This window comes from Globicephala melas, chromosome 8, assembly GCF_963455315.2.
Source record: "Globicephala melas chromosome 8, mGloMel1.2, whole genome shotgun sequence".
NCBI classification, from domain to species: domain Eukaryota; kingdom Metazoa; phylum Chordata; class Mammalia; order Artiodactyla; family Delphinidae; genus Globicephala; species Globicephala melas.
Window position 1 is genome coordinate 11,879,381 of NC_083321.1, and position 23,482 is coordinate 11,902,862.

Genomic DNA, 23,482 nt, shown 5'->3' on the forward strand with positions numbered 1-23,482 from the left:
ACCTTCCAGGAAGCTGTACCTTATTTATCCCACTCCTACATCTCTTTCTGTTCTGGGACATAAACCTTAAAGTCACAGAATGGAGGGATGGGGCAGGGAGGGACCACTAAGATTTGTTGAGGATCTGCCTGTCCTAGCTACACAGGTATCTCATTTCATCCTAACTGTAGAAGTCGGTGTCTTCGGGTTGTTTCATAGATTGAGGAAAGCTCAGACAGATTAAGGCGCGAGACCCAAGGGCACACAGCTGGTAGGTAGGTGGTGGAGCTGAGCTTGGAACCTGGGCATTCTAACCGCTGAGTCCTAACCACAGGTCTGCCAAGGCAATCAGCGGCAGAAAGGAGGTCCCAAGATTCTGAGCTCAACTTTCTGCTGCCCTCTCAGGGCTGAGAGTAACCACAAAAGCCTTATCTTCCCCCCCCCGCCCCCCGCCACACACACACCAAAAAAAACCCTTGGAGAACCCCCAAATTTTAGCCCTGGAAGACAGTATTACAAATAAGCCCTCCCTTTGTCTTAAACTGTCTTTAGGAGTTGATAAAACAGACTGACCCATCCATTTTATAGATGACCAGAGGGGTCTGGACACTTGACAAAAGTTGCACAGCAGATACCTGGCTGCTCTGAGCCCAGACTCCTGGCTTGCAACACTGTGCCCTTTTCGCAAAATAGAAACCAGAACTGGACAGCAGCCACCAACGGGTTGGACGGGCTCCCAGAGGCCTTACCCTGGTCTCACTACACTCTCTGTCCCAGACCTTGAGTTTCCCTACAGTCTGTTGGAAGTTGATCAGAAGCGATGAACAGAAGTGGGGCGGGCGGAGGAAGCAAGGCGTGTGCGCCGGGTGCTCGGTGTGCCCAGCAGGCGGCGCTGCGTGGCTGCGGCTGGGACGGGGTGGGAGGGTGGGAGCCGGCGGCGAGCCAGGAAGGGAACCTCGACACCCCTCCACATACACCCCTTACCCACTAGTCTGCCCTTTCCTGGGTCTCGATCTCCAGACCCCTACCCTGGCTTGCTCTGCCCTCCTTCGCCGAACATCCTTTCAAGCGTTATCCCCTGCCCCACTGACCCTCGAGGCTGAAGGAGGGGGTCTCGACTCTGCCCCTGCCCAGCTGGGGCGTGGGACCGGGTGGGAGATGCAGGCAGAGATCTCGGCCTCCTGGGGGAGGGGTGTCTCCTCCCTCCCCGTTCCCGGGGTGGGGAGCTTGGGGAGGGGGCTGGGCAGGGGCGGAAGCGAGCTGCAGCCGTGTTTGCCGCGGCGCTGCCGAGTGGAACAGATGGCTGGGGAGGGGAGAGGGTACGTGGCGGGGAGGAGGAGGGGTGCGGGGGCCGCAGGATGAGGAACGAGGAATTTCGACGCCCCGAGTCTCCCAGGAGAAGCCCCCCTCCCCATCTCTTCCCAGAAAGAGGGGCGGGCAAGCGCCTGCGTTTTTTCCCAGAGAGCCCCGGCCTCTGGCCTGCGGCAGACCCCGCCGTCCCCCTGGGTCGCGCCCCTCACCCCCTAGACTCCCGGCGCGGACCAAGCCGGCGGGGTCCAGACCGCAGGGAGCAGCCCGGGTCGCAAGGATTAATGGGGCCACATTCCGAGGGGCGAGGGGGCGGCGGGAAGCGGGCTCCCGAGCCGGGAGCGAGTTCAGGGATCGTAAATAGCTGAGGGAAAACGTGTTAATTGGAACTTTATGCAGATGAGCTGGGACGCGGGCTGGGGAGGGCCGATGGAGGGAGAAGAAGGTCTGACGGACGCTGGACCCGAGGGGAGGGCAGGAGGGCTCCGGCCGGGGGAGTGATGGGTAGATGTGTATCTGTTTATCGCTGCGTGGGACCTCCGGGGAGGGCCGCTGGTCTCCGAAGATGAGGGCTCCTCCTTGACCCTACGCCCCAGAAACAGGGGACTCTTCCAGAGTCTCCACATCCCGGGACCAGAAGTTCAGGGTCTCAGATCGCCACGAAGGTGGGGGCAACGTGCAAGTGGCTGTTTCCGCTTGTGGCTGCTTACCCTGGGTGTCACATTCACTGCATCCCCCCGCCCCCATCTGTCTCCATCCTTTTTCCCCATCCCTGGCATCACTCTCTCCTTGCAAGAGTATTGTCTGTAACTTCCACCAAGTGAGTGGGGGAGGGGAGGGAATCTAACTTTTCTTCCTTTGCTTTCTCCCCTCTGCCCCCCAAGGACCACCCCACCTTTGAGGTGGTGTCTCTCAGCCTTTAGAGAGCTTCATAACCCACCCCTACGTGTTAAAATGCAGATTCCAGGGCTCCCTTAGAGATCTGCTTCAGGGGCTCAGGAATCTGCATCTTAGCAGTTTCCCACCTAAATCGGATGTAAAAGACCTTCATTTTCAGAAACATTGTGCAGGGAATTGGTGGGCTGGAAAGACTGGACAAGTCTTCATCAACGGCCCCCCCCACCCCTCCTCCATGCTCCTGACCTCACCTCTGCTCTGTATGGCCATCTCTGCTTCCGGTGTGAGAGTACCAGGGGATGGAGAAGGTGCCAGAAAGGAGGGAAGGAAGGGAGGAAGGGGGGTCGGAGGAAGGAGAAAGAAAGAGAAAGAAAGAGTGAGGCTCACCTGGCTGTCCTCTCTCTGAGCAGGGTCTTACCCTTCCTCTCTCTGCTACCTTCTTCCCTCCCGTCTGCCTCAGCTGCTCTTTCCATCTTCCTCTCTCACTTCCCTTCCCCCACCTCATCTGAAGTTTCTAAGGCCAAAGAATCTTGGGGTAGGCAGTTTGGATCTTAGGGAGTAAGGGGAGAGCCAAAGTCCCCACCTCCAAAAGAAAGAGGCAAAGCACCTATCTCTGGGGTAGGAAGAAAACAGGAGGGAGGCAGGGCTTGAGGAAAGATAAGGGTGACAGCAAACATATAGGCCACCTTTCCACGGGCTATTGCACTTACTCCCCACAACAGCTCAATTTAGGCAGGCGCTATTGCCCCCAGGTTATACATGCAAAACAAAAAAGGGATGTTCAGAGAGGTTAAGTGACTTGCTCAAGGTCACACAGTAAGTGGGAAAATAGATAGGTCATTCACCCTTCTATTTCCCCCAAATCATTTCTCAAGAGGCTGCTGGGTAGCTGACCCAGGCCTCCCCTCCCTGCCCTACCCCCCCCCCCCGGGGCAGTGGGGGTGGGGAAGGGCATCATGTACAGAGATGAAAGGAGATGCTCGGGTTTCGGAACATCTGACAAGTCTGGCTGGAAGCATTAAAAATTCATTTAGAAACCTGACCCCAGTTGGACCTTGGGTCTGCCACCTGGACTGTCCCTGGCCTGGTGGCCTCTCAGATCCTGGTGGGCAAATTTCCCTTCAGCAGTGTCCTGGGAGACCCCGAGTCCGTATTTCACAGGAGGGGGCTTCTCTCATGGATTAGGGAGCTAAAGTCAGAAGCCAGCAGCTGAGAAAGCAGGGCTGAGAACCCTCCCCCCACTCTGAGTGTAAGAACCTTAGAGGTTTCAGGGCTTATAAACCTTGTCATCTGGCGTCCTTCTCTTCCTCTCCCCAGGCAGACAGATACTCACTCTCAGTTTAGGGTAACTCAGCCTGGCTGTGATACCCGAGGTGGCCAGTGGAGGGCAGCTATCTCCTATGAGGGAGCCCTAGCCTGAGCCTCTACCGAAGCTTTGAAGGACAGGAAAAGAACCCCATGGATAAGGTCCCGGAGATGCAGTTTTGGCCTTGGGGAAGGGCTCTGGAGTCTGTCATCTGAGGACAGGGGGAGAGGGCTCCTAGTCTGGGGGAGATTGAGGAATTTTGGGGAGGGTTCAAAGTAGGTTTGTGGGTTTCAAGTACATGGTAACTGATGGCCAGCATGATACAATCTTCCTAGCTGGAGTGAAGGTTTGGGAGGAGGCCACGAGAGAGAAAGCTAGAAAGGCAGTTGGGACCAGACTCTAAAGGATCTTTGATGCTTTGCTAAGGTGTTTTATCTTTAACCTGTAGGCAACAGGGAGCCATTGTAAGTTCCTGAGTAACAGAATGACATAATGCAAATGCTGGTCAGCTGAATCTGGCCAACGGGGGCCCGTGAGTGGGAGGGAGAGAGAGAGTGAATGGAGGAAAACCAGAGAGGAGGTTATTGCTATTTTCTTCTATATTCTAGGCATGAGGTAATGAGGAGATGAAGCAGGGAGGTAGCAGGAGGAATGGAAAGGAAGGGCTGGATGGGGGCTGCGAGGGGGACTGGGTGAGCGAGCAGAGACAGGACATGAAAGAAAGGGAGGAGTTAACTACCACTGGTGTCAGGCAGACAGAGAGAACTCAGCATGTGGGTGTACACTCAGGATGCAGGAGGTGAATGAGTTTTGTTCCTCTCAGGGCTAAGAATCTTGGATACATCACCTCCCCTCTCTGGGCCTCCGCTGCCCCCCTCGGAGCATCGGTGGGGGTGGGACTGGACGGCCTTGAAAGTCCCTCCTATCTCAGGGTGTGTGCTCAGGGTCATCAGTCTGGGTTGTTTGGGAGAGGCTGGGGTCTGTGTGTGTGACATCTCATGGGCGGGGACCCATGTGAGCAGCTGCACACGCATGTCGGTATTTGGGGGTGCATCCTCCTGTTTGTGGGACCCGTGGGTGTTGGCATGCCTGCACGTGCTCTCTAGCTCCGCTCTGTGTTAGTGTGTGTGAGGGAGCGTGTGAGTCTGGGTGTGCACGTGATGGGCGTCCGTGGGTCTGTCTGGGCGGGGCTGGGGGAAAGTGGCATTGCTGTGGGCTGCTTCCTGAGGCTCACACACTCCTCTTGCTTTCACTGCTCTGAAATAGCATCTGGACCAAAGGCCCATGAATATTTCACAACGAAAATTCTGTGACCTGGACTGCCTGCTTCTGAGTTCCCAGCATCTTCCCTCCTCCCCCTGCCCAGGCCCCAGCAATCCCTCTCTCAGAGCTCTTGCCTGGCTGGCCCCCTAGGCCCCCTCATTAGTCTCCTCAAAGCCAGCCTGACACAGGCCCCCATGAGACCCCAGACTTGGGGGGGCACTATCCCCCCACCCCAACCCCACATCTTTATCCAAAGTCCACCAGCTTCAGGCCTTAGATGTTCACTCTGTCCCGTTTCTGCCTCCTCTTCGCACTGTCCTTCTGACTTGTCTGGCCAGGGCCACAGAATCGCAGCATCCTTGAGCCCTGGCACCCAGGTACCGTCTCTTTCCATCCCCAGATCCCAAGTTAGATTTTTTTAACCCTAAATTTAAACCATCAAATGTCTCCCCAGTTGCTTCTGTTGGATGAGACTCAACGAAGTCCTTCTTAGCCAGGGCTCTTCCCTTTCCCCAGCCTCCCCTCCACACACTGGAAAGATGAAGCTTCTGATCACACCTCAAGCCAGCAAGACACCCCAGCTTGGGATTCCTGTCCCTCTTATCACCCTAGCCCCTTGATTTCGCCTCTAACCTGCTTGGAGAACTGCTTCTCTGACCTGATTCCTCCCTGATGACTTCTACCTCACAGGAGCCAAGGGAAAGAGACCATCTGTCTACAAGGTTGCTGTGTACAGCTGTGCAGGCTGTACACTGCACAAGGGCAATCAGGTGAGGGGGCAAGTGTGAGCCTTATGCTCTGTTTGCTGTGGTATGGGGCTGGGTTCCCCTGAGGAAGAGGTGCCTTTCTCAGATTTACCCAAAGTCATGTTTGGGCTGGCTGTGACCACGGCTGTCCATGTTACTCCTCGTTGCAGGGGAAAGAGGGAACTGCTCTCCCTTCCTGAAGGAACAGAGCCTCAGAGAGAACGGTTAGCCAGGCTGGAGGCCTTCCCCAGGCTTAGCTCCTCAGGCATAGACAACTCAGGGTCGCATGTAGCTGCTTCTCCTGGACAAATGAGGAGCTGAGGTGCCATTAGCACCCACTCCTGGCTATCAGATTTCACCTGTCCTGCCTGGGACTCCAGGGTCACAACCCTGGTCCTGAGACTTCAGCTTCTTGTCATGGGAAAACAGCAAGAAGCACTTGGATAGCATGGAATGGTTCCCCTTTCTGAAACCCTCCTGGCCCTGAAAGCCTGATGGTTCTAAGCCCTCCTCCCACTTTTGAGGACCTGAGCCAACAAATCTTACAGAAGATAAAATAATAGAATTTTTTAATAAATTTTTTTTTTCCCAAACAACTTCTGTTGATCTTCACCACACAAGGGCCACGGTGGAGAGGAAAGCTCTCTCCAGGCACCCTAAAAAGTGTCCAAGGTAGACAGGAGAAAAGTATTTCTCCAGTGTCGGGAGGTTGAGGGGTGCTAGGATAAGCAGGGGCCTAGGGTTGGCCTGGCCCCGACTGAAGCATCCCTCCAAAGGGCTCCTGGGCAGGGCTCCCTTCCCGGGAGCTTCCAAAGGCTCTGCTGGTGGAAGATGCTCTGCAGACAAAGCCCGTCCCGAGTCCACTGTGGGCACTGGGAGAAGTGGTCAGCGGCTGCCTGGGGTGCCCACCCCAGCCTTGGGATGGGAACGGGTTAACGGCCAGAGTCGGGGAGAACAGGGCTGAGCCACCAGATGTGTCCTCCTGGGGCTGCCATAAGCCAGCAGCCTGGGAGGCAGGGAGAGGTGGCCTGGTCCCAGGGGAAGAGAGGAGCTGGGAGCGGAAAGAAGGCGGCAAGGCCGCAGGGCCAGAGGGCGGGGACTGGGGCCGGAGCCGCAGCTGGGGATGGAGATGAGGGAAGAGGGGGAGCGAGACACACCGGCCTCTTCAGTCTCAGCACCGCAGTCAGAGGTGGTGGGGGACCAGGAGCAAGACGCAAAGCAGAGGGGTGGGGAGCCCGGCCGAGAGCGCGGGGCCGCGGGAGTCCGGGGTCGCCTGGCAGGCAGCGCCGGGGCACGTCTGCTCGCCCCGCTGGTCCTCGCCCCCGTAGCTCTCCCAGTAGTCGTCCTCGGTGGGGGCGTCCCCGCCCTGGCGCCCCCGCGGGTCTTCGGCTGGCAGGTCTCGGTACAGGGTGGAGGGGTCGGCGGGGGGCGCCCCGGCCTCGGCCACCCCGTACAGGTGGTTGGACGAGCTGTTGCCGCGGGCGCGGCTGCCGGGCCGCGTGGGCACGGCGGGCGGGCAGGCCTGGAAGTCGGCCTCGCGGAGGGAGCGCAGGTCGCGGCCCTGGCGCTCCGGGGGCGTGGCGCACGTCACGTCGGAGCTGGACACGCGCGCGCGCTGGAACCAGGCCCAGAGCGGCCGCGCGCGGCAGTCGCACGCCCAGGGGTTGGCGTTGAGCCGCAGGAACTCCAGCGCCGGCAGGTCAGCGAGCGCCTCGCCCGGCAGCGAGGCCAGGCTGTTGTTGAACAGGTAGAGGATGGTGAGGCGGCTGAGGCCGCGGAAGGCCGCGCGGTGCACGCCCTGCAGCCGGTTCCCGTGCAGCAGCAGCCGGTCCAGACTGCCCAGGCCGCGGAACACGTGCTCCGTGAGCAGCCGCAGGCGGTTCCCGTGGAGGAAGAGGTGGCTCAGGTTGGCCAGGTCCGCGAACAGGTCATCCTGGCGGGGGGCGGGGGGGGGGGTGGCGGAGGGGAGAGAAGAAGAGTGGTGAGTGGTTCTGAGACAGGCACCGAAGAAATCTGGGAAAGAAGGGGAGCATTGTGGTGGAACAGAAGGGGTTTGACCTTCTGATTCATAGAGTCCTGGGTTCTAATCCTGCCTCCTCTAACCTATTTAGAGGTTAATGTGAGAAACGCAATATAGTTCTTAAAATTTTGGGGGTGCATCAGAATCCCCTGCAGATCCCTGAGCCCTGCCCGCAGGGTTTCTGATTCAGCAGGTCTTGGAGCGGGGGAAGGGGTGGGCGCGGGGGCGGGGGGAGATTCTGCACGTCTTTACAAGTTCCCAGGTGGTACTGATGCTGCTGGTGGGAGGACCACACTTGGAGAATGAGAACCTCTGATTTGACTAAGTATGCAGACTTTCAGACTCCCTGACTTTCAAATCCTGGCCTTACTAACTGACACTTGAGCGAGTCACTCAGTATCCTTATGACTCAGTTTCTTCACCTGTAACATGTGGAGATGAAATGAAACAACATGTGTTAATACATGTGGTGGGCATTCTGTGAGTTAGCCATTATTGTGAACTTGGCCAAGCCAGCAATCTGTTTCCTCGTCATTAAAATGGAGGTGAGTGTACCTCCCCCTGGGTTTGCTTTGAGGATTAAAGAAGACAATCCCCATACCTATCAGATGGGTGAAGTGTCGGGCACAGGGCCTGGCACATTGGGGTTCGGTCCAGTGATGAAGCCCACAGGCTCAGGAGTCAGCAGAGCCCCGGCTCAAATCCAGCTTGCCCTCTTCCCAGCTGCGTTACTTTGGGCAAGTTATTTAGCCTCATTGAGCCTCAGTTTCCTCAGTGTGTGTAACTCAGAGAACAACTCTTTCAGCAGGCTGAGGGAGGGTTAGATGAGATCCTGTAAGGATGTCGTACCCGGTGGGCACACAGACCATCAATAAATGGTGGTTATTATGACAATAGTGTCTTAGTTAGAATTAGGTCCCATCCATTTTCCTCTAATAGAAGAGCTTCCTGGGACCCCAAAGTTCTGCTACTGGGCTGGGACATTAAGGGGACCATATCAGCTCCACCCCACAGAGGCAGCAGGGGAGGGGAAGGAAGCCTGCTGCCCCATGCCCTGCATCACTGTCCCCTTAGAGGGGCTGTCCCACCTGCCCAAGGCTGGGGAGTCTCTGAATCAGACCATATTAGTGCTGGAAGGGCCTTGAACTGTGGTTCAGGGGAGTGGAGGAATGGGTATGCTCCATGGAGGGGAGAGAGCAGGGGGCTGGCGCTGCATTTTAACCAGTTCACCAAGGTATTTGGGAGTTAGTGCTTTTGGGGGCACCAGCCTAGCCTACGTTTTCGCAGAGGAGAGCACTGAGACCCAGAGAGATGAAGGGCCTGCCAGAGAGGGGACCGGAGCCCCAGTACTGAGGTCCTCCCCTCTTGTGGAGGACCTCATTGTGGTCAGCAGACCCGGGGGGTCTGGTTCTGGGGGACAGGGGCATCCTCTGTGCTCAAGCCAGCTCACCCTGGATTCCTGTTTCCTGGCGGTGCCCCTCCCACCCTTCCCTGCCTGGGGAGATGATCCCCCCACCTCACCCAGGAGCCTGGTCTCAGGCTCTCAGGTGGGGGGAGGGCGTTGACTCCCAGCCCACACTCACAGCCTCCGCCTTCCTGTGCTCCTGCATTTTCTCGCCCCCTCCCATCTGGCTTCCGCCCTCTCTGCTACAGGAACTGAGCCTGCCAAGAACCCTCCTCTTGGCCACATTGAGATCCGTCCCCCTCAACCTTCTCGACTGCCTATGACACCAGCTTTCTCCACCTCCTGCTGCCACGGCCCCGTGCCCAGCTCAGGTCTCCAGCGGAGGGCTCCCCGCACGTCCGTGGCCTCAGCCTGGCCCAGCGTGGCCTGGTGTCCTTGTCCTTTTCTTCTTGGCCCCCCCAGGGAGTGGGCTGAATCCCTTCCACTCAAACACCTAATTAGGGTTTCTCTTTTTAATGGAGTGTCAGCAAGAGTAGGACACACCCAGAGGTACCTGGTCAAAGGATAGATGTGGGGTGGGGTGGGGTATAGAGGGAGCAGAGGCAATCGGCACTTTGGGGACTTCCGGAAGTCAGGAAGGGAAGACCGAAAGTTCAGAGATGTTAGGGAGTTCAGGCACCTTTGACCTACAGCCCCAGTTTTGGGGCTACAGGATTCCTTGATTCCAATCTCCTTCTCCTTCCCCTGGCAAAAGTCCTGCCCCTCCTGCTCTGAGCCTCAGCCTGGGGGTCCATTCCCCTAACCCCCATCCACGCCGTTGCCAGATCCTGTTGTCACTTCCTAGGCTGCAGGTCTCAGACCGGGTCCTTCCTCTAAAATGGTTCTCTGTGCATTAATAAGCGCTTGACCTTCACAGCCTTCCCCCTCCCCCACCACACTCCCTATCACGCCCTCCCTCTGGGCAGAGAGTGTCTGTTAAAGTCATCCTCTTCCATTTTGAAAACCACATTTCCCTCACCTCCCCCTGGCCGGCTCACAGCTCTCGGAAGCCATTCGGAACCTCAACGCAGCGTCCCTGCCCCCTTCCCTGGACAGCATCCTGTTCTTCACCTTGCCTCCCTCCAGCCTCCCATCCAGTCTCTGGCGCTGGTCAAATCAGCTGCGGGACTTTGTTACCTTGGGCAGCTCCGGGCACCTCTCTGAGCCTCAGTTTTTTTTTCATCCGTGAAACAAGGGCCTTGAGATCGTTGATCATTAAGATCCATCCTCATCTGATATTAATGAGCAAGTGAGTCCTGGAATGTACCTCATTCATTCAAGAAAGCTGTACTGAGTGTCTGCTCTGTGCCAGGCACCCCACTCACAGCACTCACCGATCTACGCTGGGTATCATCGCCATCGTTTGCGTCAGCAGCTGACTAACCGAGCTCTTGCCATGTGCCAGGCTCTGTGCTACACAGATCCCATGTAGTAACCGAATCATCACAGCCCCATGAAGCCGATAATTTTTTTTTTTTTGGCTGCTCATGTGGGATCTTAGTTCCCTGACCAGGGATCGAACCCATGCCCCCTGCATTGGGAGCACGGAGTCTTAACCACTGGACCGCCAGGGAAGTCCCGTGAAGCAGATAGTATTATTCTCCCCCTTTCAGAGGTTAGAAGAGGGAGGCTCAGAGAAGGCAAGTGACTGGCCTAGAGTTCAAGAGCCAGTATGTAGTGGAAGGCAGACGTGAACTCTGGAGACAGAGCTCTGAACAGTTGCACTTTGGAGTCAGACAGACCTGGGCTAATTCTAGGCTGTGCCCTTTACGAGCTGGGTGACCTCGGGTGGGCGCCTTAACTTCTCCGAGCCTCAGTGTCCTCAGCCATTGAATGGGGGAAATGATGCTTCCTCTGGACTGGACACACTAAGCCCCTTTCAAGCAGCATCTCCTTTAATCCTCACAACGAACCCCTGAGTTACAGGTCATTTTTTTCCATTTCACAGATGGGTCTACCGAGACTCAGAGTGGTTAAGTAACTTGCCCAAAGCCACAGAGCAGAGCAGATCTGCCTGAATGTAAAGACTGCGCTTTTACGCCATGCAGGCTGCTCTAACAGAAGAGAGACAGATGCCTCCATCATCTGGTTCCACTCCAGTATGAAATATGCTCCAGGAGAGCAGGGACACAGTTTTTGTTCACTTCTGAATCCCTGGCACCCAGAACACTGCCTGGCATATAGTAGATGCTCAGTAAGAATCTGTGATGAACGCACCTGGCACAGTGCCTGGCCTACGGCACACAGTCTGTGAGAACCTCCACTCTACCCCATTCCCCTTTCTACCTTCCTTATCCTGAAAAGCTGTGGTCCTCCTGCCTCCTCCAGATCTCCCCTCTCGGGGCAGGCCCGGTGGCATCTTGGGTCACACCTGTGCTCTGCGGATCTCAGCCCGGCCCGCGTGCTTCCGCACCTGCCTGTGGCATCTCCCAGCCTAGTTTCTCCAGGCAGTTCACAGGCAGAGGCTGTCTCTTTCTTTCTCTTCTATATAGGGCCAGGTGTGAAGATGTTTCCTTCCCATGATGCCTCCTACCACTCATGCCAGGGGTGTGCAGAACCAACACTTCCCATTGCAGAAGACCCCAGTGTCCACTCGAGGTCAGTATCCACTGACCTTGCCCAGGTCTTTCCTGACCCCAGGCCCTGGCTGCCACTTGTGATGGAGGATCAGGTAATGACGACAAAATTTATTCAGCACTTAACTATGTGATTATATACACGAACTCATTGACTCTTTTTTTTTTTTTGAACTCACTTACTCTTTACAGCCATTCTTTATGGAAGGTATTATTTTTATTATTCCCATCTTAAAGATAAGAAAACTGAGGTTCAGAGGGGGCAGCAACTTGTCTAAAGTTACATAAGTCAGAAAATAGCAGAGCAGGGATTCAAACTCAGGCCTGCTGACCCCAGATTCCTAACCTGAACAACTAATATATGTTGATAAGGAGGTCAGGATCTCAGTAGTAGTGTTTGTTGCACTACTGGTAATAATTAACAATACTAATGACAGCGCCCATATATTGATGTGGCCCTGTGCTAAACTTTAATCCTTACAAAACTTCTTAGGTAAGTATATTGTTAATTACTATCATGATTGCCATTTTACAGATGAGGAAATGGCAATGGAAAGAGTAATTTTTAATGAGTAATTTGTCCAGAGTCGTATAGGAGCCAGGATTTGAACTTAGGTCTGGCAGACCCCAAAGCAGGTGCTTTCAGGGACCTCCCTGGTGGTGTAGAGGTTAAGATTCCGCGCTCCATTGCAGCGGGCGTGGGTTTGATCCCCGGTCAGGGAACTAAGATCCCACATGCTGCGCAGTGGAGCCAAAAGCAAACCAAAACAAAGCATATGTGCTTTCAAAAGTGAGCCTGCCCTGCTGTCCTTCTGAGAACCATTGCCCCTGCACCTGGTCAGCCCCCAGTGGAGAGTTCTGAATGATAAAAATGGCCTGAGGTGTCATCAGGCTGCGAAGGCTGAAGTGCTACCAGCTCTTCCTGGCTGTGTGGCCTCAGAAACTTCATTTTCTGTCCCTACTGCCCCTAAGCATCCCTACTGCCGGCCTGTTGTAGGTTTGACGTGATACTGAGAACACGTTAAGCCCCCAGGCACACGGACGATGATTTAAGAGACTTTGGGACCCTTGGTCTCAGCTTCCTCGTCTGTAAGGGAGTATGAACCATCTCCCAGCAGGGCTGTAGAAATGAGGTGACTGAGCGCACTCTGGAAACCATGAGGGGCAAAGTTAGGAAGAAGAAAAAGGAGGGAGTGTTCTGGGACCCACCCATGGTCTCAGCGTAATCCTTGAAGTTGACCCATCTCTTCAGGATGGGGTCCAAGATGGGCCATTTCACTGAGACCAGTGTTAAATGAGGCTTGTCTCTCTTTTTAAAACAGTATCTTAACAAGCCTTGATAGCGTGCCCGCCGTACGCCAAGTGCTTTACAAATTATTCATGCACTTGACACTTACAAAATCCCTAGAAGGTGGGTGCTATGGCTGCCTCCATTTTACAGATGGAAAAACTGAGGCTCAGGGAGGTTAAAAAATGCCACACACTTGTAAGTGGCAAAGTCCTTAGCACAGCGCCTGACGCATAGTGTGCCTGCTAAGTGCTAGTGGGCTATTATTATCATTACTTATGCCATAATAATAACACAACATATTTTCCCAACATACTGTACACTTGACTTCTTGTCTCTCCCCGCCACTAGAATGCTCTCTGCGAAGGCAGGAGTTCGTCTGTTTTGTTCGCTGCCCTTTGCTCAGCACCAAGAATATTCTGGGTGCTCGATAAATGTTAAATTATTATTGCTATTGTTGTGTTATAATTATCAGCATCAAATCCACCCGTTAGGCCTCAGCCTGGGACGGGGAGGAGGAAGTACCTTCCAGGTTGGTGTGGGGAGAGGGGAGGGTTTGGATATCCAGAGGCTGTGTAGCCGAGGGAGAATTTTCTCCCAGAGTGGCTTGGAGGGTGTGTTATTGATTCCTGGGGAAATAGAATGGGAGGATTTGACTGTCAAACAGTCAGCATGACGACGATAATAACCAATATTTAGATCAATAATAATACCAATAAATAGCAATTACTGTTATTCCTTCCATTTTCAGAGCATCCGTTTTCCAGCTGCTTAACAGCTCTTTACCCTTTTTTTTTCCTTCACCCGTTGGTTGCACTGAGACAACAGATCTGGGGGATAGGTTTGGGGAACGGAATCTAGAAAGGGTAGGGTTTCCCCTTGTCCCACGACCCAGTGAGGTGGAGAGAGGTGGAACCTTCTATGGGATACCGGTTGCAGTGGCTCCGCCCTCTTGCTTACCTCCCCGTGTTGCGGGAGGGCATGGGGGTGGGTGAGAAGAGCCGCCACGAAGCCCTTTGGGCTGGGCTGCCTGGGGAAAGGCAGAGTCCCCGGAAGGCAAACAAGGGGGAAAGGAGGGATCACAGAAAGAGACACACACATACACCCAGACAGACATGGGGGTGTGTGTGTGGAGTGGGCGTGTGAAGGGAGACAGACAGAAGAGGCAGAGGGAGACAGATGGGGGAGGCAAGTTAGTGAGCGAGACAGATAGGGACAGAAAGGGAGAGACAGACAGACAGAGGCAGTCAGATGGGGGGTGGGGTATTAGTGACAGAGAAAGATGCAGGAGACAAAATAAAGAAAAGCCCCTGGAGAAAGTGGGAGGGACAGAAACCTAGGAAAGGGACAGAGAAATAGAGAGAGGTGCTGAGACAGAGGCGGGAAGGGTGAGCAGGGACAGAGGGGCCGAGAGGCCCCAGGGAGGGAGGGAAGCAGAAGAGGGCTATGTGTGTCTCTGTGTGTGTGTGTGCGCGCGCGCGCGCGCGCGCCGGGCTAGGGCCGGCTCACCTGTAGGTGGAGCAGGCTGTTTTCCTGGAGGTAGAGGTACTGCAGGCTGACCAGGCCGCGGAAGATGTTGCCCGGCAGGCTGCTGAGCTGACAGCGGTACAGATGTAGCGACTGCAGCCGCTCCAGGCCCTGGAAGGTGTCGGGCTCCAGAGAGCGCAGGTGCCGGTTGTCGCCGAGGTCCAGCTCCTCGAGCGCCTGCAGGTGGCGGAAGGTGCCCGGATAGATGGCGGAGAGGTTGTTGGAGAAGAGCCACAGAGTGAGCAGGTTAGGCCCGAAGGTGCCGGGCCGCAGCGTGCGGATGAGGTTGTTCTGCAGGAATAGGCGCTGCGTGCTGGGCGGCAGGGACAGCGGCACCGACGAGAAGTTGTTGGCCTGGCAGCTCACGGTGGGCGGGGACGAGTAGCAGGTACAGAGCATGGGGCAGCTGGGGGCAGCTGGGGGCAGGGCCAGGAGCATCAGCAGGAGGCAGGCCGGGGCGGGACCTGCGGGGAGGGCGCGGGGGAGATCTCTCTGGGCGGCTGCGAGCGTGGGAGTGCCAGCCAGGGGCCGGGCCCACCCACCCCTAAGGCGACCCTTGCTGAGAGCCTTTCGTTTCTAGCTTGGGTGGGGGGTTCTGGGTGCAACCTCAGAGTCGCGAGAGGCCGTGGCCACTTCCGCTTTTGGAGGCTCCTGGTACATTAAAGAATAAAGAAATGCCAAGAGGACATCGTAGGAAGCACTGTGATAGGTTGAAAGTTGTTTGATGAGTGACGTCTACTTTCATTCCTGTTTTCACTATGGTAGGTTTGACCATGACTTTGGTCTTGAGACTTGGGCTGGACAGTGCTTTGTTGGAGGCAGTCCCGTACAACGATGTCCTATATAGGGGTGTTTAGCAGCACCCCTGTCCTCTACCCATTAGATGTGTAACACCCTTCCCCCTGCCGTTATGATAACCTATGACAACCGAAATGTCTCCAGACGTCGCCAAATATCACCTGGGGAGCAAAATTGACTCCATTTGAGAACAGGTGGCTCTAAATTGAGACCCTCTGCGAATCTGAGGCCCATGTAAAATGGCCCTGTGGCTGCCTCCGGGGTCTGGTCTTGCTGGCCCACAGGTGAGCACAGCCCTCCTCCCTCATCTCTCCACACTGGAAGGGATCTTAGGAACCAAGGGACAGGGGGTCTCCAGGCACCTGCAGCAGGGTCCTGGAAAGAATGCTGCTTCCTGGGCCCTGCCTGTGCAGAATCAGCATCCCTGGGGGAATAGCCCAGGAATCTGCATTTTACACCCCAGGCCCTTCTCATTCAAAGTCACTTAAAAATTCTTTTTCAGGACTTCCTTGGCAGTCCAGTGGTTAAGACTCTGCGCTTCCGCTGCAGGGGGCACTGGTTCGATCCCTGGGGAACTATGATCCCACTTGGTGCGGCCAAAACATAACAATAATTTTTTTTCAAACTAACTTTTGAAGGTGGGCCGTGATCCAGCCTTCTTGTGATATAGATGGAGAGGCAGGCCCAGGGAGGCCCAAGGGCCTGGGGGCTAAAGAGCCGTGTCTAGGCCTCCATATCCCTGAGCTATAGCAGGGGCTCTGGGGCCCCTCATCCATCCCTGTTCCCTGGCCTTCTGACCCTCAGGGCAGCTGATGCAGGTTCTGGGCTGGAACTAGCTTGACCTCTGCCCTTTATCATGACTTCCGGATGAGTCTCGGGACTTTCATCTGGCGGGTTTCGCGCTCCAAAAGCCAGGCGGTCATTCTCTGGGCACACATGGAATGAGCACCTTCTGCTCCAAACAGTGTGCTACGGCCTGCGAAGGCAGAGGAAGACCTTTGCCCTTGGACCCGGGGACCTGAGATCCTGGGTCCTCAGGGCAGACCCTGAGGGCTCCGTGACTTTCACTGACGCCCGGTGTCAGAGGTTGCTGTGTGTGAATGCGCGTGGGAGACGGGTGCCCTCTACATGAAGTGCTGCTGAGCCCGGGGTGCGCACATGGCACCGACAGGCCCCGCGTGTGGCGCGGACATCACGGAAGCTGGGCTGTGCCTCCTCCCGCGGGGGAGCGCAAAGGCGCAGGGTGGGGACCCCGGCGCCACGCCACCCGGCCCACGGCGAGCGTCCCGGCCTCTCCCCGCGCCGCTGCGCGCAAGCGTGTGCCGGTGGTCCTCCGCGTGTGTGTGAGTGCCGGGCCCCGTGCGTGTGTAGGCTGGGTGTGATGTAATACTCGGTGACACAGCGGCTGCTGTTCCCTTCGTTCACACCACCTCCGCGTTTCTCGGCCCTTCTCACCCCTCCCCCGTGCGGCGTTTCACGATTACTTTCTCCTCCCGAGTTTTTCCACATTGGGTGGAAGAGCATGTCTCTCACCCCTCAACCCAACCAGGCAGGGGCGGGGTGCGAGAGCCCTGTAGGGAGCCCTGGGTGGGTTTCAGGAGGGCTGAGGTTTGAGGCTTAGAACAGGAGATCTTGGAGGTGGAAAATCCTCCGGGTTCAAGCTCTGGTTCTACTGAGGTGATGGCTGGGGCTCAGAGAGGGAAAGTGACTTGCCCACGGTCACACAGCAACGTGATTGGCAGGGCAAGGACTGGAAAGGAGTCTCCTGATGACTGGCCAGAGCACTTCCCTTCCTGGTGGAGTCACCCTCTGAGCTCGCTTCCCCAAGGACTTGACACCAGGGAAAACCAAATCCCTCTCTGATCCCTTAATCCCACCCCTTATCCACAAGCTCACAGGGTGTTCATTCAGAAGGCTGCCAGCCCTGCAAGGATTATGGAGCTCTTTCCTCAGCCTCTAGGGCCAACTGTTAACCCAGGAGAGGCAGAAGGAAGGACACGTGATCCCAGAGGGCTCCGGAGTCAGGAGGCAGTCCCCTGGCACCAGGGTCTCTTCCAGCCTGGAGGCCGAGCTCAGCAGGGGCTGGCAGGGGCCCCACTCATTCCTCTAGCCCACAATTCCCTGGCCCCCTGCTTGCCCTCTTTAGGGGGCTTCTCTCTTATTTCCCCACAGCCCCTCCCTCTTGCCCCCATATCTCCCCCCATCATGGCCCACCTCCCCAAGGCCAAGATGGCGCTCCCTGCGGGCTCTTTGAGGGGGGGACCCTGAGCAGGGGGCCCCTCCGTGACAGCTGCTGCGTAACAGTGACTCTGTTGCCATTTCTGGTCCTCGCTGCTGCCAAAGCAAAGCAGCTGTAACCCGAGGAGCCTCATCCATAATTCAGGCTGCGGCTCGCACTGGAAGCGAGCGGAGGAGGGGCAGGTGGGGCTCCGGAGGGCTCTGCCCCCGGGCCTGGCTGGAGTGCTCCTGGGCAGAGGCAGCAGGGCCCGGTGAGCTGTGCCTTTCTCTCCCTCCTCCGCCCTCAGCCCCTGCCCAGCCTGTGCCCTTTTCCTTCCCACCACCGTCGCCTCCCCACTCCCTGCTCCTCCTGGCTCTTCACCATCACGCCTTCCCCCCAGGCCCGGGTCTTCCCTCTCTCCCCGAGGACCACGGTTCCACTCCCGGCCCCCATTTTGTGAATCCCTGGCAAAGACGGGGTCCAGATGCACAGAGTGTCAGAGCAGGAAGGTGGGGGACACCTCATCGGCCATCAAGAGCAAATCCCTTATTGCACAGGCCACACCACTGAGAACTGGAGAGGGGAAGAGTTCATTTCGCAGGGCGCAGCCCAGGCCCTGACCGAATCTCTGTCAATCCACCTTGGGTTATCTTTCTCGAAGGCTTCATTTTATGCCCCCTCTACTATCTGGGCCGATTCTCACAGCCTCCCCACCCTCTCTGCTCATTCCATCCATCCTCTTTTTTTTTTCCTCAAGTCAGCAAGTGATGGCTAGAGTTGCAGGGGAGCATAGAGCGAGGATGGGCAGAAACCATCTGTTATTAAACACCTACTGTGTGCCAGCCACTGTATTTGTACATATGCCTTTATGCGTAGAATACAACATAACATAGCCCCAGTGAGATCAATCTTACGGCTCCCAATCTGCAGATGAAGGCAGGGAGGTTCACAAACATGAAATGAGTTGCCTCAGGTCATGCAGCTAGTACAAGGTGGAACCCGGATTGGACAAGTGCATGTCAAAAGGGACTCTCTGACCTTTCTTTGGGAGACCCCACGTCATCCACAGACACCACCCCCGAGTGTGAGAGTTACTGCGCTCGGGGTGGGGTAAAGGAGGACAGAAATTGCACCCAGGTGCACAGGGCTGGGCCAGCAACGACACCGGCTCTGTTTGGCTATTCAGGGTCAAGGCAAGGTAAAGGACCCAGGTTCTCTCCAACTTTCCCCTCCTGGGCTCCAGGCTGTGGTTGTTCTAGGGGATGGCCCATCTGGGAGTCAGGAAGAGATGACCAGTGTCCAGAAGATGTGGCCAGAACTGACCAGGGGAGGGAACGGAGAGAGGCCAGAGCATGGTATTGATCCCAGAAGACTGAGGTGCCCAGAGCCAAAAAGTATCCGCTCACTGAGGGCCCACTGTCAAGGACTCTGGGCTGTCACCCTGGAGCACCAAGGCTCACAAAGTTCTCAGCCCGGGAACCACCATTAAGTCCAGAGATCCCTGTGAAAGAAGAAACTTGAGAAGGAAGCAGATGGACCCGGTGTAGAGGCAGGAAACAGGGTGCCAACCCTCAGGGCAGAGTGGCCCCAGGAAAAGTGCTCCCTGGAAAGAGAGTCAAGGCCTCTGGTTTTGAAGGAGGGGCACAGGGTCCCAGACAAGAAGCAACAGCTCCACACCCAAAAGGGCTGGGCCTGCCGGGCAGATGCTGAGGTGGAAGGGGCTTGAGGAGGTGGGAGCCGCGGAACAGAACGGAGGTGGTGATGATACCAGTGACGCAGGGGCCTGGGGAGGCACTGACGCGGGTGATGGAGGTTTAGAGCTGCTGCAAACAGCTTCTCACTCTGCCAGAATGTAACACCCCAAAATAAGCAGCCACCGTGGCGGCGGCGGCAGGATCCCACGACGGGGCCCAGAGATATAAATGGCAGCACAGAGCCAGCCAGGGCGCCCACCCTCGGAGGCTGCCACCCCACTTGAATGTCTTCCCCCTCTCCCCCTCACAGCCACCCACAAGGCCCTGAGCTCAGAGCCCAGGGTCTGGCCCACTGGCCACTCCCTGAAAGAAGGGAAGTGACAGGCAGGCGCTTTGGAAATGGAGGGCTTCCCACGTGGAAGTGGTTACCAGAAGTCTCTTTGTCTCATCCCTAGGCCGCCCCCCCCAGTCTCTCTCTCTCTCTCTCTCTCCCTCTCCCCTTTCTCTTCCTTCCTCCTTTCCTCCCTTTCCAGCCCCCATCCCCATCCTGATCAACCCCAGGCCCTCTCCTATCTCTGGTTTCCCATCCCCAACCCTAGAGCTCATCCCAGTTGTCTTTCCCTGGTCCTGACACCCCATCTCTGTCCACCATCCCCATCCTACTCTGGTTTTTGGCTTTCTGATCTCACTCCCCGTTCCTTCCCCATCCCTAGGGTCCCAGCCCTCATTCTCTTTCCTATTTCTCCCACTGCCAGGTTCTGGGTCCCTGGCCCTGGTCTTCTCCCCACCCCTCCCCTAATCTGGTCTCCCCTCTCTTTCCCTCTTCCTGTGTCCTCGCCAGGGTCTCACTTCCCTCCAAGCTTTTCCCGTCTAACCTTTATTCCTCCTCCTCCCCCGCCTTCCTATCGCCCTCCCCTGACCGCTTTCTCCATCTTCCGCTCTCTTCCTTCTTACCCCTTCCCCACCCCACCCCCAATCTCTGGCCCACACCCTTGTCTGTCCGTCACTCAGTTCGTGGAACTATCCCTTTTCTAGCGCCCTCCATCTGTCCTACCGCGGAGGGCCATTTGGATCTCCCTCTGCTCCCCCATCCTCCCGGACAGCCCCCTACCCTCATCCCTCGTCCTCCCTGGTGACTGGAAAGTGCTGAGGCACGGGGCACGAGAAGTTGCTGAGTCGGCGCTTCCCCAGCCGGCCCGAGTCCTCGGCGTCCCCCAGAGCAGGTGGAGCCGGGACAGCAGAACCTGAGCCTCCCTCCCCACCCCCCGGGGCCGGTCCGCCTGCCCCCTGCGTCCCCCCTCGGTCACGAGTTCCCCGCACAGCCCAGCAGGCTCCGAGTCGGGTGCGCGGCTCCTGCCGGCAGCTCTGGGGGCGGGGGCGGGGTCCGGGGCTAAGCGTTTTTCCTCCCAGGCTACCCCCACCCCCACTACTGCCCCACCCTCGCGCCCTGGCGGAGGGGGCGCCCCGCTTGCCTCGGCAGGATGCTCTCTGCCTTCCCGCAGGCTGGGGTCCCTACCTTGCAGCAGGCTCCTGAGCCCGGGCAGCATCTTGTCTCGACGCTCGGGGGAGGGGGCGGCGGGGAGGGAGGGCGCTCCCACTCGCTCCCTGAGCCGGCCAGACGGACGGCGGGGACTCCGCGGGGCTCCGGGAGGGCCCGGGAGTCCCCGGGCTGTGTGGCCGGGCCGCGGCGCTCTACCCTGCGCCACCTGGGCTGCGAACCTCGTGAGGAGCCATCGGCCCCGACGGGACGGGGTGGGGCGCGGCGGGACGGGGTTCGAGCTGGCCGTCGATGCCCGGTGCCCGCGCCCCCCAGCACCGCAGGCAGCGCACGGTGTCCGTCAGTCCGTCGGTCCGTGCGCGCCGGCTGCTCGCCGAGGGAGAGTGGGGACAGCGAGGATGCTCTTCCCAGCCACCCCCCTCCTTCACGCACTCGCTGGCTCCTCCCTCGCTTCCTAGCTTTGCCGATTTAACTGCTTCCTGGCCACTAGGAGGCGGGAGCCGCTTTCTAGCCCCCTCCATCCAGGCCCCCTCTCTTTCTTGGGGGATCCGGAGGACTGTGTTCGATCGCCTTCACGGCGCCACGCTTCTAGAGAAATCCCTTCCGGGGGCTGTGTGCGGTAGTGTAAGGGAACCCCGTGGACTTGCCCAGTTCCCCCCTCCCAACTTTCTGGGAGGAGCCGGGCTCCTGGGTCACCTCCTCCTCCTTGCCGGACCCCAGGCCCCTTTGCCCAGGTCTCCAACGTTCCTCTCCTCTGGGAGACCTCCAAGATTCCACTTTCCCTTTCGTTCCCAGACCCCAAGCCCTGAGTGTGTGCGACTATAAGAATAGTATATGCAAGAGTTTGTGGGTGCGAGATCGATTGCATATGAGCGTGCACGCGCGCGCAAGGACGCTTGTGCAGGTGTGACTGAGTGCTTACACGTTATCTTTTATACGGGCCGGGGGAAGCAGGGGCTCGTGAGTGTGCGAATGGATGAGCCGCTGTCAGCCAGCGCGCGTGTCTGCGCGGATGGGAAACGTGTGAGGGTTTGGCGCAAGCAAACTTGGGGCTGGGTGGCCGGGGTATGTGTACAGTGGTGTGTGTGTGCCCCTTAACGCATCTGCAAGCGGGTGCAAGTTTGGGTGCCCGTGAGCGGGATAGAAGACTCCAAGGTGGGAGGAGAGCGTTGGCTTCACGGGAGCTTCTTCTGCTTCCTTTTAAAGAGGGAGGCATTCTGGTCTCTTTGGGACCCCTTGCGCCCCTCGTGGCCTCGTTCAGGGCGATACCTGCAGGCCCGCGACCTAAGCGTCTCCTTATAAAGGGGAAGATGCGGATCACCCTGGCCTTGACCTGGTCCAGGGCGTCGGGCATCCGGACCTTGGGAGCCGCCCCGGCGCGGGACAGTCGCGGACCCTCGGGGTAGCCGCTTCGGGGACAGTGGCCAAGCGGCGCAGGCCGGGTTGGGGCTGCTGGAGCGGCGCCGACGGCCAGAGCCAGGGAAATCTGCGCGAAGCCGGCCCGAGGAAGCGCGGGAGTCCCGGGCGGCCGCTCCCGCGAGCAAAGAAAAAGAACCCCCCTCGCTCCTCCACCTGGCTCTCTGGCTCCTTCTCTCCCGTCGGTGCCAGGGCCCAACGCAGCGCCTGGCATACAGTCGGCGCTTTATAAATGCTGATCTCATTTTCCCATTCATTTTCTGTTCCATCCATAATCTCATTCTTCCCTCGTTCTCGTTCGATTTCTCTCATTTTCTCCTCCCTCTCTTATTCATATTTTATGGTCTCCGTCTCTCTGTTCCCTCCCTCCCCTCCTTACTCTCTCCCTGCCACTTCCTTCCTTTATGATTTATCTCTTTGTGTCACTGTCTTCTCTGTCTCTCTCGCTTTCTGTCCGTGTCTCTGTCGCTTCCCTTCTGCTCTTGTGCCTCCTTCCCTCCCTGTCTTTCCATCTCTGGGTCGGATGTCTGTCTCTTGTCTCCCTTTCCACCGGGTTTCAGTAGCGGGCTCCCAGCCCTCTTGCACCTCGACGCTCGGGCGCCCCCTGCTGGTTACATCCTCTGCCCTTCTCGGGCTCCCAGGCCCTCCCAGCAACTAAATTTCCTCTTCCGGCCCGTCTTACGTTTGGGTGAGGTGGGAGGGAAAAGGGGCGTCTCTGGGGCTCCCCTGTCCCTCTCCCATCTCTAGAAAGCAGGGGCCCTGCGTTTCCCGGGACCCACCCTGCCGAGGGCCCGCGCCTGGGAGGAAGGCCTGGAGGGGGCGGTGGGAGGGAGTGTTGGGGGTAGTAGGGTGGGATTTGGCGTCCTTCCCCGGAATGAGCCGCGGCACAATCTGTCGCTGGGTTTGTTTGCCGAGCTGCCTCCGGAGCGCAGTGGGGCTGGCTCCCGGGGAGCGAAATATCACAAGATGCGGAGACAGACGCTGAGGGGCGGGTGGGCGGCGGGCTGACTCAGGTGTGTGCTGTCATCCGTTCCCTGGGCTGGCGCTCTTCTGGGTGGGGGGGGGCTGGGACCCCAGGCCCCCAACACAGGTGGGGACCCGAAGCTGGGAGGGGAGCCCCCACCCCGGGGTGAGCTGCAGGAAAGGGGGCGTCCCCGCCAACGATCCTTGGCTCCAGTCCTGTCCTTCAGCCCTGGGAGCCCCAAGAGACGCCCCGAACTTGGGTGTGCTCCAGACGGTCAAACATTCCCCTGCTTATACCCCGCTGTACAGGCGTCGGTTTCCTCTAGTTATCTGCTGACTCACTACTTTCCCCTACTAGACTGACAGCTTCTTGAGGGCAGGAAATTCCTCTCATCCATCTTTGTGTCCCCAGCATGTGCTCAATGAACACTGTTGGATGGATGAATGGCGCGTGGGTGGATGGCCCAGGGTCTCAGTTTACAGGAAATACCACAATGCATTTGATATTCCCAGTAGGGCATCCTGACCCCTTGTTCCTCCT

The 23,482-nt window shown here is 57.5% G+C and overlaps 1 protein-coding gene across 1 annotated transcript; it reads right to left on the reverse strand.

Annotated features, from left to right (window-relative positions):
* Window positions 1–6,057: 6,057 nt before the first annotated feature.
* On the reverse strand, window positions 6,058–20,979 carry RTN4RL2 (reticulon 4 receptor like 2). The gene is made up of 3 exons (XM_060303188.1): window positions 20,581–20,979; window positions 14,337–14,818; window positions 6,058–7,432 (listed from the first exon to the last, which is right to left on the reverse strand). The coding sequence occupies exons 1-3, from the start codon at window positions 20,609–20,611 to the stop codon at window positions 6,683–6,685; spliced, it is 1,263 nt and encodes a 420-aa protein (XP_060159171.1). The 5' UTR covers window positions 20,612–20,979; the 3' UTR covers window positions 6,058–6,682.
* Window positions 20,980–23,482: the final 2,503 nt, after the last annotated feature.